The sequence below is a fragment of the Streptopelia decaocto genome (genome assembly GCF_964273445.1).
Source record: "Streptopelia decaocto genome assembly, chromosome: 3".
In the NCBI taxonomy this organism is placed as follows: domain Eukaryota; kingdom Metazoa; phylum Chordata; class Aves; order Columbiformes; family Columbidae; genus Streptopelia; species Streptopelia decaocto.
In genome coordinates this window covers 118937953-118951784 of record NC_138656.1, presented here as the reverse complement: position 1 = coordinate 118951784, position 13832 = coordinate 118937953, and the positions used below count along the sequence as shown (strand labels likewise).

The window sequence follows — 13832 nt, the reverse complement described above, 5'->3', positions numbered from 1 at the left end:
TCCACCTCACTACCCGATCGTCCAGACCACACTCCCTCAGTTTAGCTGTGAGGATGCTGTGGGAGACTGTGTCAAATGCTTTACTGAAGTCAAGGCAGACCACATCCACCGCCCTGCCATCATCCATCCATCTTGTTATGTCCTCAAGCACAACTTCCCAATGTTAAGAGTTGGGCTGAAAGCGGGTTGGGTTGCTCTGAGCTTGGGACATATCTCGAACTCACCCTGCAGACCAGTTTTCTCTCCTGAGCGTCATTTTCATTGGAATAGTCAGGACCATCCTCCCCTCCAACCAACCTCTCGTCTATCTCTCCGCTCACTCGAACGACCTCGACGTGGAGACGCCCCGATACCTGATAAGAAACAAACAAGAATTACTCGCATGCCAGAAAACAGCGACAGGTTTATCATTTCCAAGCAGCAACTACTGCTGTTTCCACTCTGTGAGCAGACAACACCTCATCTTTCCATCCTTTTGCACCACGCATTTGTTGCACACAATGCAGAACGCTTCGGGGGCAGAATCAGAATTTCTTGCTGTAAAAATGAAGGTATCGGCCACTAAAGTGACTTTGGGAGCAGCAAACTGCAATCTCACCTTCACTCTGGAGAGTCTGCAAAGAGCACGAGTGATGCAGAGCAAAGACAATGTTGCCTGGTACGCTCCAGCTGCCTTTGAAGTTGTTCTTATAGTATATATATATATATATATATTTAAGAGGCTGCTCTTGATAGTAGCCAGTGAAATTCCTTCTACAGAGTACTTGTTTTGGGCTGTTTTGTTCAGAAAGGTGTTTGCAAAGCTTTCTCCTTTCACAACCGCTGCGCTGGAATTCAGAGCTGCCTAAACAACTCCACTAAGTTATGATGGGATTTGCATTATTAATTTGCATTATGAATTCCAAACTGTTAGCAAAGAGCTTGCGCACATGAAGCTGGAAATTATCTGCTGTATATTGGTAATAAGATCCATGGGATATAATTAAGCAATTGACGGATTATAGAATGACAAACCTCTCCCTTCTGATTGATGATGGGAACGGCATATTGCAGTTTCACATCGTAGAACAGGCACTCAAGAAAGACGTTGGCTACTCCGATCAGGCTGTGGTTTTCCTGCTCGTCATAGAACGGGTCCGCTCTCCTGAAATAAGCTCTCATCACCTTTAATTAAATTCAGAATACGGTAAGGAAAACAAACGTTTCATTAAACAGTTTTCAAAGCATCGCGCAAGCAGCCTAAGGAAAGAAAAACGGACTCAAGCAACAGGCTCCATTAGATCACAAGAAGAATGGAAGCTTAAATTTTAATTGGATCAAGCGTAAGGCCCGTCCTTGGCAAATTGTCTTTAATGTTGTTGGAATGAGAGAAGTCAGCCTGAACATCAGCTCCCATTGTCTTTGCTTACCGCTTATTTCATGCTCAGTTTGGTCACCAAATACGCATGCAAACAAGCATCAAAGTGACAAGATAAAGGTTAATGATGTGCTGAAGATCTGCTTGGGAAAAGCCAAGGCTCAGGAAAATTTAACTCTTCGCATATCCCCCCTCCAAAGATTTTCTCACATCTACTTAAAAAAGATATATAATAGGACTGTAATTCTATCAGCAGAACACTGGAGTCATTTTTACTCACTGGGTTGTCTTCCTCGCAGTCTTTCCACTCCTGGTAAAGGTCCCTCATGTCGACCAGTCGATTCTCCAGCTTCTCCAGCGACCAGATCTGTTTGCCTTTCCCTTTCCTCCTCACCTGGATCGCAGGTTCGCTGAGAATGGCACCTCTCTGCAAAACAATTGCAGAGACATCCATGAGGAATTTGTGTCGTAATAATGAAAGAATACTTTAAAACAATAAAATACTGAGAATATATTTGGGGACAGTCTGGATTTTGTGGGATTTTTTTATTATTGTAGCTTGAGCAACCAAATTCAAGCACGTCAGACTCTGCGTTGGGCTGTCACAGCGCATTTGGGTGCAGTTTAATCAGAGCTACTAGTTTCCGCGAATTTTTGCCTTACGTAAGTGTTGCAAATAGGAAGATTTAAGCATTTCACAAATAGCAGAAGGGCTGCAGTTCTAGCTCAGGTTACTGCGTTCTGCAGCTTTCAATTAGCGCAATTAACCCTCTTTGCTATCCTCTTTCTAGATGGGACAGAAGACTGAAAGAAAAACAAGCAACCAAGAGAACCTTCTAAAGCATTTGATAAAAACTCTAATCCTGGATTAAATACATCTGTACTAATGACAGCCTGGTTATCCTCAAAATATTGAGCTGACATCAAGAACAGAAATAATAAACCAGCTTAGCTAGCCAGACTAAGACATGGAAGTCTGGGCTTAAAAGTTCCCTCCTTCCAAAATTTCGAAGATCTCTGGAACAAATAATCCAAATCCTCTCTGCTCCTGTTCCTCCCTGCACAATGGGGCATTATCTCAGCTCACTATGGTAATGTAAAGCCAAATGGCCATGAGTTGATGGTAAATACTCGAACCAGAGGTTCCCGAACCTGCACAGACTTGATAACTCTGCAACAGAAGCAAAACTTGGACGCCAGTGGAAAGGTCTTGCACCATAACGTCTATCGGTAAGCGAGCTTGTTAACAGACATGGTAGCAAATCATTGAAAATATGGTAAGGATGTAGCACGCACCAACAGAGACATGTGTAATGCACATGAATAAAACAGCGAACTTCTCTAGAGCATTAAAGTCAGAATCTTACAAATATCATTGCCAAGGGGCCGCCTTACCTTGCTGTTGGCATTAAGGCTTGAAGCTGGGATCTGGAGGGTCACTTTATACTCCGTCCTCTTGTCCAGCTCCTCGCTGATAAAATTGGCTTCTCTCACATACAAATTGGCTTTAACGATCTGCTCGCGCAGCTTCCTTAGGCTGTGGGTCAACATCTCCTCCCTGAAAGAAGATTTGGAGAGGGAGAAAAGGAAAAGTCACGGAATTCGAGTGCTGAAAGTGAGTGTGAAACAAATGATCGCTTGACAGGAAGGAGTCTTAACATTCAGCTTTTTAACACAAAAATCAGGTGAACGAAACGCGCAAATATTTCCTATTTCAAAAGTTGCTTCTTTAGCCATATAAATGCCACTTTTATTTTCTCATTACAACGTCTTTACCAGACTCATTGCTTTAGGGCACGTTTCATCCTACTCCTGCAGATGCTCTTTTGACAGTCATACTGCAAATGATCATTTAGAGCCTGAAGTAAATAACCTCAGTGCAAATTCCTAGGAAGAGGCAAAGAGAACAGCGGCTCCTGTCATTATTAAACAGCTTTTGCAACACTCTAGATCAACGTCCTTTGCATCATCCTCTTACTCTCTTTTCTTCCCACACTCTTGTGGTTGCCAGGACCTGCCCAGGTCAGACAGATGGATGAACCTCTCCAGCCTACTGACCACCCCCCTTCTAACCCACCCCAAGTACCATTGGCCTTCCGGGCCACACGGGCCCAGCACTGGCTCAGCCCACAGCACCCGCTATTCCCAGATGGTCTGCCATCCAAGTACTGACCGGGCCCGACCCTGCTTAGCTTCCCAGATCAGATGAGAGCGGGTGTTCTCAGGGTGCTATGGCTGTATATATCACATGTATGTATATATGTATGTTCCCCAACTATATCCTGAGAGTATCTGAAATAAACCCTTTTCCATGCTCATCCTGCTGTCCCCAGGACCCCAGGTCCCTTTCCCCTACACTGCTCTCTAATAGGTCATTCCCCAACTTACACTGCAACCTGGGGTTGTTCCTGCCCAGATTCAAGACTCTACACTTGCCCTTGTTCTATTTCATCAAATTTTTCCTGCCCAGCTCTCCAGCCTGTCCAGGTCTCTGATGGCAGCACAGCTTCCAGTGTCACCACTCCTCCCAGCTTGGTGTCACCAGCAAACTTGCTGACACTCACTCTATTCCCTCATCCAAATCATTGATGAATATATTGAATAATACCGGCCCCAGCACTGACCCGTGAACACTCCACTAGATCCAGGCCTCCAACTGGACTCTGCCCCATTGACCACGACTCTCTGGCTTCTTCCCTTCAGCCAGTTCACAGTCCACCTCACCACCCGATCATCCAGACCGCACTCCCTCAGTTCAGCTGTGAGGATGCTGTGTCAAATGCCTTACTCAAGTCAAGGTAGACCACGTCCACCGCTCTGCCATCATCCATCCATCTTGTTATGTCCTCATAAAAGTCAATGAGGTTGGTTAAGCACGACTTCCCCTTGGTGAAGCCATGTTGACTGCCCCTAATGACCCTCTTATCCTTGATATGCCTTGAGATGGCACCAAGGATAAATCGTTCCATCACTTTCCCAGGGATGGAGGTGAGGCTGACCTGTCTATAGTTACCCGGGTCCTCCTTCTTGCCCTGTTTGAAGACTGGAGTGACATTTGCTTTCGTCCAGTCAAACCCTGCAAAACTCACTAGCACTGAGGAACTGGAATGAACGCTCTTGAAGGTCGGACGGGGTCACCCACCTCTCCTCAGCCCACTGCCGCAAGCGCTGCTGCGCGCTGGGGGAATGGAAGGAGAAGCGCTCCATGCTGCGGAAATGCTGCTTCTCTGGCGACAAGCGCCGGCGCAGCTGCTCCAGCTCGTGCTCGTACATCAGCCTCTGCCGCTCCAGCGCCGATCTCTTCTCCTCCTCGTGCTGCTGCTCCAGGCTCTGCAGGATCGACTGCATTGGATCTAGGGAGATGTCGAAAAGATAGAAGGTAGCGCTTCTGAGGGTCAAACCATCAAATTAAATGGAAGCAATTGTGTAATTAATTTGGGGCAGAGATGCAGAAATATGAGATTTTTTTCCCCCATTCTGTTGCAGATATGTTGTATGACCCTGGGCAAGGCACAAATTACTGTGGTTTAGTACCTCCCGTCCCCATTCTATACCTGCAGCAGCCACTGAAATCCATGGTGAGGAACGTCCTAGAGACGTTAGCATCGTTAGCATATAAAAGGAGGAAGAGATTACATTTTTGCTGTAATGCATATAAAAAAATTCTGCTGAACTGTGGAGTGAAATAAACATCTAGAGAACAGACTGGATGGACGATTTAAGAGAATTAAGAGAAAGACCAAACTGCAAAACGCCTTCCTGTTTCCCAAAACCATGCCAATTGGGGATGGCTACGTAAGACCATAAGGAACATAGTTTCAGAGACAGAAATCACTACAGTTAATGCCCAAGTGAGACACGACACAAGGAAAATACACAACAAAGCGAAAACCATCTTGATTTGAGGCTGCAGTTCCACCACTATTCCAGTTTCGGCTTCTTCCTCAACTGCCAAACGAAAGAGCCTGTGATGCTTTTTGCAAAGGTTACGACGATTCATCCACGAGAATAACTCTCCAATAGGAAGTTGTAAGCGAAGAAGCCTGTGGTTTAGACTCCTTTAAGTTATAATCTCATATTCTGTACCTATTTCCATTAAGTTCTGTTGCTTCTTACCATTACTGCCAAGCGCCTTCATGGTGACTTCCATCTGGGCGTATTCGTAGCTGAAGTTGATCTCACTGGACACTTCGCTGGAGTTGTCGCCATCTACGTCCAGCTGCTCCACACTACTACTGCCCTTCATGGCGTTGTCTCGCTCTTCCTCCTCGTTCTCCGCCTTCTTTTTCTTCTTGGGCAAATTCAGCCTTTAAATAAGGGGAGAATTTGTCAGGAACTACGAATTGCTCGATTTCGAAACCAAGTGTTGCTGTCAAATATTAAAATTAAGTAGATTATCCAAATGGCTAGAATTTTCCCTTTCAAAATATTGTCAACCTCCCATGAGTGGAGTTTTTCTCAGGGTAAACAGGGGAGTTCAAGGCAAACGAATTAATCCGTTCTAGACTCTAATAATAGAGAGTACCTGATATTACTAATCATACAGTTTGGACAACCATCAACTTCCTTGGTTGTCCCATATACAAATAATTTAGAGGCAATAATGAAATTATACCCCAATTTTTATGCAGATTCTTCTTTCAAGCATAAAACAATTATTCTTAAGGTGATCATTTAAACCCACTGACCTTTAAGGTCTTTCAGACCAGACATGGAGGATTTAAAGAATAAAGCATTTCACAGAACACTTGTGTCTGATCCAAGGAACAGAGAACACAGTGTCCTTGTAAGAGCCAGATCACCATATAACATCAGCCAAAAATCTAACGCCTTAGGAGCAAAATGCAAAGGCAAGCTATCCAAGTCAAAGCTTGGGTGTCTTTCTTCCGTCGTGGAAGAGAAATTAATTAATATTACTGTGGTACTCGAATAAATTGAAATTAAAATTAAAATTAAATCTCTTCTGCAAGAGAACACGCGCAGTTGTTATGACATTGAGCATTTGAGAGCAGCCAAACATCAGCATTGCCTTTATAATCCCAATGAAAAAGCAATCGGAATGCTCCACCACCATCTTTCCTTACGCTTCATCCTAAAGCAAAGTCGGTGCGAACTTCCAAATTCTTCAATATCTTTTGTACCTGAAGAAATGGTTGTTTCCCCAGAGTATCCTGTCTCCATGATGCAGCTGGATGGGACACATGACAGCAGAACCATTTACGAACGTCCTGGGAAAAGGCAAAAAATCTAAAGCAAATGCATCTATTTAAGGCTTCAAAATGAAGGGCCTGAAAAAGGATGTCACTGGAAACCAATGCTTTTCACACTGCTTCGAAATACAGAAAAAATATAATAAGGCATCAGAGAACTTTGCTACCTAAAAGGCTTAAAGACAATAAACTAATCGTAATAATCAGAAATAACTTTTATTCCAGAGTCAAGTTAAGTTTGAATATAGGATCAAACCTGAAAGGAAACTCAGGATGTCACCCAGGCCAATCTGCTCAAAGAAGGATCAAGTATGAATTAGGGTGAATGTGAAATTCTTGAATTTTGTGTATCTAACAAGAAACTACTGGAGATGCTGATGGTGCATGTAATTTTGTGATCAATTTGAATGTACCAGCTGCTTTTCAAGTACTGCTGCTTAATCAAATAAAGCAACAAGTGCTTCACCAGCTCTTTGCATATCAACATGTTTCCTACAAAATGAATTCAAATTTTCACAGAATCCCAGAATGTCAGGGGTTGGAAGGGACCTGGAAAGCTCATCCAATGCAATCCCCCCATGGAGCAGGAACACCCAGATGAGGTTACACAGGAAGGTGTCCAGGCGGGTTGGAATGTCTGCACAGAAGGAGACTCCACAACCTCCCTGGGCAGCCTGGGCCAGGCTCTGCCACCCTCACCATGAAGATGTTTCTTCTCAAATTTAAGTGAAACCTCCTGCGTTCCAGTTTGAACCCATTGCCCCTTGTCCTATCATTGGTTGTTGCCAAGAAGAGCCTGGCTCCATCCTCCTGACACTCACCCTTTATATATCTGTAAACATTAATGAGGTCACCCCTCAGTGTCCTCTTGTCCAGCTCCAGAGCCCCAGCTCCCTCAGCCTTTCCTCCCACGGGAGATGCTCCACTCCCTTCAGCATCTTGGTGGCTGCGCTGGACCCTCTCCAGCAGTTCCCTGTCCTGCTGGAACTGAGGGGCCACAACTGGACACAAGATTCCAGGTGTGGTCTCCCCAGGGCAGAGTAGAGGGGCAGGAGAACCTCTCTGACCTACTGACCACCCCCGTCTAACCCACCCCAGGTACCATTGGCTTCCTGGCCACAAGGGCCCAGTGCTGGCTCATGGTCACCCTGCTGTCCCCAGGACCCCCAGGTCCCTTTCCCCTACACTGCTCTTCAACAGGTCATTCCCCAACTTACACTGGAACCTGGGGTTGTTCCTGCTCAGATTCAAGACTCTACACTTGCTCTTGTTCTATTTCATTAAACTTTTCCCTGCCCAGCTCTCCAGCCTGTCCAGGTCTCTGATGGCAGCACAGCTTCCAGTGTCACCACTCCTCCCAGCTTGGTGTCACCAGCAAACTTGCTGACAGTCACTCTATTCCCTCGTCCAAATCATTGATGAATATATTGAATGATTTTGATGGAGTTCCACCTACGCAGCTGCAAATTGGCGAGTCTCTGCTTTCTGAAAGCATTTGCGATTTGCCCATCGCCTTTTTGAAAACTTCCACTACAAACGCCATCGCAGTGAGAGATCACTTTAGAACGAAAGACACAAGCTGACAATTCGAGCAGAACACAAGTAGAATTTCCTTACCTCAGACCACATGGGAAAGTTAATTTTTAATGATCTTTTTGCACGACTAATAATAAAATACTAACAAACCATAATTCTTAAACAACTGGAGCTGTATTTTATCCCCTTACCGAGTATTTTTTTGGGGTGTTAACACAACCTGTCCTTCTGGGGTGATGTCTATAATGCAGTGCTCAGGAAGAATTCCCATTCCACACAGCTGGATATCCTGAGAGTTGTCCGAGCCTATTAACGTGTGCTCCTGGGGAAGAGGAATCCAAATGTTAGCCAAGGACTGCAGACGTTCACTAGTTCTAACTCGACTGTTCTCCTTCTAGATGAATCTGGTCATTTAGTTCCGAAATCTGAAAGTTGTTGAGTACTTTCCTTAGGGGGAAAAAGAGAATGAAACATCGCAAACAAATCACAGAATCCCAGAATGTCAGGAATGGGAAGGGACCTGGAAAGCTCATCCAGTGCAATCTCTCCGCCGGAGCAGGAACACCCAGATGAGGTTACACAGGAAGGTGTCCAGGCGGGTTGGAATGTCTGCAGAGAAGGAGACTCCACAACCCCCCTGGGCAGCCTGGGCCAGGCTCTGCCACCCTCACCCCAAACAAGTTTCTTTTCAGATTTAAGTGGAACCTCCTGTGTTCCAGTGTGAACCCATTGCCCCTTGTCCTGTCACTGGTTGTCACCAAGAAGATCCTGGCTCCATCCTCCTGACACTCACCCTTTAGATATCTGTAAACATTAATGAGGTCACCCCTCAGTCTCCTCTTCCCCAGCTCCAGAGCCCCAGCTCCCTCAGCCTTTCCTCCCACGGGAGATGCTCCACTCCCTTCAGCATCTTGGTGGCTGCGCTGGACTCTCTGCAGCAGTTCCCTGTCCTGCTGGAACTGAGGGGCCACAACTGGACACAGATTCCAGGTGTGGTCTCCCCAGGGCAGAGCAGAGGGGCAGGAGAACCTCTCTGACCTACTGACCACCCCCTTCTAATCCACCTCACGTACCATTGGCTTCCTGGCCACAAGGGCCCAGTGCTGGCTCATGGTCACCCTGCTGTCCCCAGGGCCCCCAGGTCCCTTTCCCCTACACTGCTCTCCAACAGGTCATTCCCCAACTTACACTGGAACCTGGGGTTGTTCCTGCCCAGATTCAAGACTCTACACTTGTCCTTGTTCTATTTCATTAAATTTTTCCCGCCCAGCTCTCCAGCCTGTCCAGGTCTCTGATGGCAGCACAGCTTCCAGTGTCACCACTCCTCCCAGCTTGGTGTCATCAGCAAACTTGCTGATACGCATTTTTGCTGATACACCCAGAAAAAATGCTTTTCTGGGTAAAACAGCGTGAAAACGAGCATTAAAAAAACCCCAGAAGACAGTTGATAAAAGAAAGCATCTCTTTCTTTTCAAAAAACACAATGAAAATATAAAACCTCAAATACTCCTCTGCTACAAAGAATTAGATTTGAAATAAAAAGGTTGTGCTCGTATTAATTCTGATGAGGCCGTGAGTGTCAGAGATATCCAGTTTTATAACATTCCTCAAGCACCCCAGTGGCACCAGGAGTCCACTTCTATTAAAAAACTTATATCTATATATATTAATGTATATTTTTACCTTCAAATAGTACACCAGAAGTTCATTGAGAGCTGGGTCTGCGTTCAGATTAACCAGGAAACACTTATTATCCCCGACTTTGATTCCGGAAGACTGCAGAGATATGCCGAGGCTTTCCAGCTGCTTCTGCCGCTCCTGCAAGAGAGCAGCCATCCAAAAACTAATCCCATCAACGCCCGGCCCTTCGCAAACCGGCAACCTGCTATTTAAGCAACGCAAATACCGCTTCCCGCTGAACGACAACAGTGGCGGTTTGGGTGGTGCGTTGTTCTTGTCAATAGACTTGATAGAATTCGAGAACAAAGCGTTACTGTGCGCAAATGTGCATCTCTCCGAGGGAAGCGCTTGGGTGAGGAAAGGGGGACGTTAAACATTTCTGGCTTAAGAACAGCAAAAGGATTCTTCTGCAAAATACACTGAGATGGAAACGCTGAGGACTGTTCATAAAGAAACTAGAAAGGGAGTCACTATCCACGAGAAAATGTAAAAAATTAACGGGAGGTTGCTCACAGAATTACTAAGGGGGAGCAGAAACAGAGCGTAAAACAGGTAAGTAAAGAAATACAAGAGACCTGCAGGGCCTTTCCTGTGATGCTGAGGCTTAAATATATATATGAATATATATAAAATTTATTAGTATTAGAGTAGACATTTATTATTATTAGAGATTTATTATTATTCTTCAGCCTTCTATATAGTGGGAAAATCCACGGCACGAATCCGCAATGGAAGCCGAGGGAGCGCCCATAGTCACAAGAGGCATTTCTGACAATATCTATAGATATATATATATTATTAGGAATAATGCTGGAATGTTTATTAAGGTTCTGAGCTTTACTCACCACTCTGCTTCGTGCTTAAAAACTGAGCCTATCGTGCTATTCGATATAATTCTCTGCTCAACACTGGAGCTGTACCAAGTCTAATCAAGACGAAAACTGCAAAGAACAGCAAGTGCAACTCCCTGATTTTCACTTGCGAACCCAACAGAACGGCCTTGGAAGGAAAATTGTGTGTGTGTGTGCGAGAAAAACAAAGGACAGAGGGAAGAACGGCAGTGTAATGTCCAGATCGCTCTTCCCATCATCACTGCCAGGCTCTGAAGTTCACGTAATTCCCCCTTATCTACAGGCGGAGATAAAGTGTCGACCAATGCAAGACTTGGCCCCGCAGTCCAAATCTCACAGCATCGACTTATAGAAAATCAGCCAGTTCCTGTGAATTTTTGCTCAAGACCTCACGTTAATCGACTTAAACATTGAAAATACATTAGGAGTACGTCAAATAACTCACTGAAAATGCGGAAAAAATCATCCTTTCCTCAAAGATTTACCATGATCTCCCCATCCCATCTGCCTGCCCCATTATAATTTGACAGACGGATGTTGGGGACGCTGATTAAAAATAAAATCACTTGAAAAGCCATGATATAAAAGTCTTAAACCTTGGGCCTCTGTAAACCTACTGAAGATGGGAGAACATTCTTTCCACTGGTCCTGAACCCGCCTTACGCTGCACAAACATTACTCCTTATCCCTCCTCTAAAATATAAATATATATATATATATATAAAAGAAATCGCTGTTTCTACAGCTGGAAGGGTCTTGAAACTCCCAGCTCCAAAATGTCATAACACGGTGAGAATTTAGAAACAACGGGAGCTAAAATGCAAAGATCAAGGCAGATTTAGTCAGTGGCGTTGAGCACATTACTCCAGTTTTTCAACCTCCTCGCACGCTCAGGGTTTCTACATCTAGAAATTATTGTGTAGGATGAGAGTAGAGATTTATTATTATTAGAGATTTATTATTATTCTTCACCCTTATATATAGGGGGAAAATCCATGACACAAATCTGTGATGGAAGCCAAGGGAGCGCTCGTAGTCACAAGAGGCATTTCTGACAATGGACCTTTAAAACCAAAGTCAAGAGAGTCTGTTCTGATTGTGTTGTCTACAAGAGGCCTTTGTATCCTTATTTATCACATCCTTATTCATAATTTGTATCCTTATTCATCACCTTTCAACAGTTCTCCCCCTTAACACTCCCTATTGCAAATATATCCATTGGTGTTTGTGTAAGGATTGAAGCGTCGCACAATAACTGAAGTGACCCGCGCAATTTTTCAAAATAATTATCATATTCAATTATGGTCTGAGGCCCTAAATATCAGCGTTAAAACACACCAAGATCATGAACAGTTCTATTTATTGATATTCTGAATGGCCTTTGCCTTGTGTATTGAGGCGCTTTGCGCCTTGTATTCAACGCTCTCAATGCTCCATCTCCCCTCGCAAACAATTTTACTGTGTGAAGAATATAAAATCCCTGTAATCCTCTCATCCGTGGGTTATTATTTTTTAAAATAATTTGCATACGGTGACAATTCATTATTGCCACTAGAATAGTGATCCGGGAGGCATCACAGGAATTAAGTGAAGCTTTTCAACACTAAGCTTGACCTACTTACCCAGAAATTCAGACAATATGAACTGACAGACAAAGGAAACAAACCTATTTTTCATAAAAAGGGGCAGGGGGAAAGAAAGCAGCAAACCTGTGCGATTTCCTCCGTTTTCCTTAATTTTTCTTCCCATGTTACGGTCATTTCCTGAATCAGCTTTTCCGATTCTTCCAAGCGTTCTTTTAATTCCGGCGATTTCAGAGCCTGTGGAAATTAAAGCAAATGAAAAGAGGCGGCTTGTTGTGCTTTGTGTTTTTCTCATGTTGCTCTCACATAGATGGGGAAAAAGAAAACACACCATTCCTCATTCTCCAAGGCACATTTACCAGTAAGCAAAGGCTTTTTTAAAATACATAATGCATATAAATGCAGAAGCCATCAAAAAGAGAGTTTAATTAGCTTCAAGTACAAATGCTAAGGGGGATTTTATGTATTTCCATGCAAAGCAATGACATGACACTGGCGGATTTGCCCAACGATATTCAAAAGCAAACTAATCTGGTTTCTATATCAACACAAGGATCCCAAATGACTCAGATCTTGTTTCTCAGATGCTGCTGATCTGGTTCGGCTGTTCGCGTCTCAGTCGCTTCAATGGCCACACCACCAATACATTTTTATTATTCATTTTTATATGGTCTGATAGGTGTGATTTGTTTTCTATAGTGAATATCAAGGCACCTGAGGTGTCCTGGTCACCCAGCGCTATATATGCATTTTAGAAGCCTTACAACGTGTTTCTGGACACGGGAATTCAATTTATTGCTAATCCATCACAGCTCTGCTTTTGTTCTATGAAACAAAGGCCCGTGTTCCATTCTTTACTTGATAATAAGAAGATATCCCCACCGTCACCCATTAGACACTCCAAAAATGGAAAGGGCATCAGTACTGTTCTATTACATGTATTTATTTCCTCCATTCTCAGCACTGGCGTATTCCTCCTCCATCACCTTGAACCCCATGGACTTCCCTGGGTTGTTAGCTCATTACTGCTAATGAGAAGGAGATGGCTTTGGTTGGGAGGTATTTCTGCAATGCCAATTAAACAATTAAACAATTAAAACAAAACTCCTCGCGGGAATTCAAATCAAATCCAATCGAGTGGCCTCGTTACGTGCAGTTCATTCCAGAAAAGGAGATTTATTGTAACGGATAAAACATGATCCGTGTAAAAGCGCTGGACGCTATGGAGCAGGACAAAATGACGATGCCCTCAAGGTCTAAGTCTTGTTTGTCCATTTATTTAGACCTGGAGAAAATTACTCAATGCTTTCACACGCTTCAACTGTAAAATGAGCAAGATAATTCACACAGTCTCCCACAGCATCCTCACAGCTAAACTGAGGGAGTGTGGTCTGGATGATCGGGTGGTGAGGTGGACTGTGAACTGGCTGAAGGGAAGAAGCCAGAGAGTCGTGGTCAATGGGGCAGAGTCCAGTTGAGGCCTGGATCTAGTGGGGTGCCTCAGGGGTCAGTACTGGGGCCAGTATTATTCAATATATTCATCAGGAAGGCCAATGGTACCTGGGGTGGGTTAGAAGGGGGTGGTCAGTAGGTCAGAGAGGTTCTCCTGCCCCTC

At 44.3% G+C, this 13832-nt stretch overlaps 1 protein-coding gene across 3 annotated transcripts in view; it reads right to left on the bottom strand.

Annotated features, from left to right (window-relative positions):
- KIF13B (kinesin family member 13B) overlaps nucleotides 1-13832 on the bottom strand; it is a 121914-nt gene that overhangs the window by 47348 nt on the left and 60734 nt on the right. For all 3 annotated transcript variants that reach the window (XM_082049082.1, XM_082049084.1, XM_082049083.1), the window contains exons 12-21: nucleotides 12344-12454; nucleotides 9787-9921; nucleotides 8295-8425; nucleotides 6499-6585; nucleotides 5474-5664; nucleotides 4500-4710; nucleotides 2753-2915; nucleotides 1638-1784; nucleotides 1015-1164; nucleotides 225-353 (exon numbers count right to left, since the gene is read on the bottom strand). In XM_082049082.1, coding sequence (XP_081905208.1) covers nucleotides 225-353; nucleotides 1015-1164; nucleotides 1638-1784; nucleotides 2753-2915; nucleotides 4500-4710; nucleotides 5474-5664; nucleotides 6499-6585; nucleotides 8295-8425; nucleotides 9787-9921; nucleotides 12344-12454 — 1455 coding nt within the window. The remainder of the gene's footprint in view (nucleotides 1-224; nucleotides 354-1014; nucleotides 1165-1637; nucleotides 1785-2752; nucleotides 2916-4499; nucleotides 4711-5473; nucleotides 5665-6498; nucleotides 6586-8294; nucleotides 8426-9786; nucleotides 9922-12343; nucleotides 12455-13832) is intronic.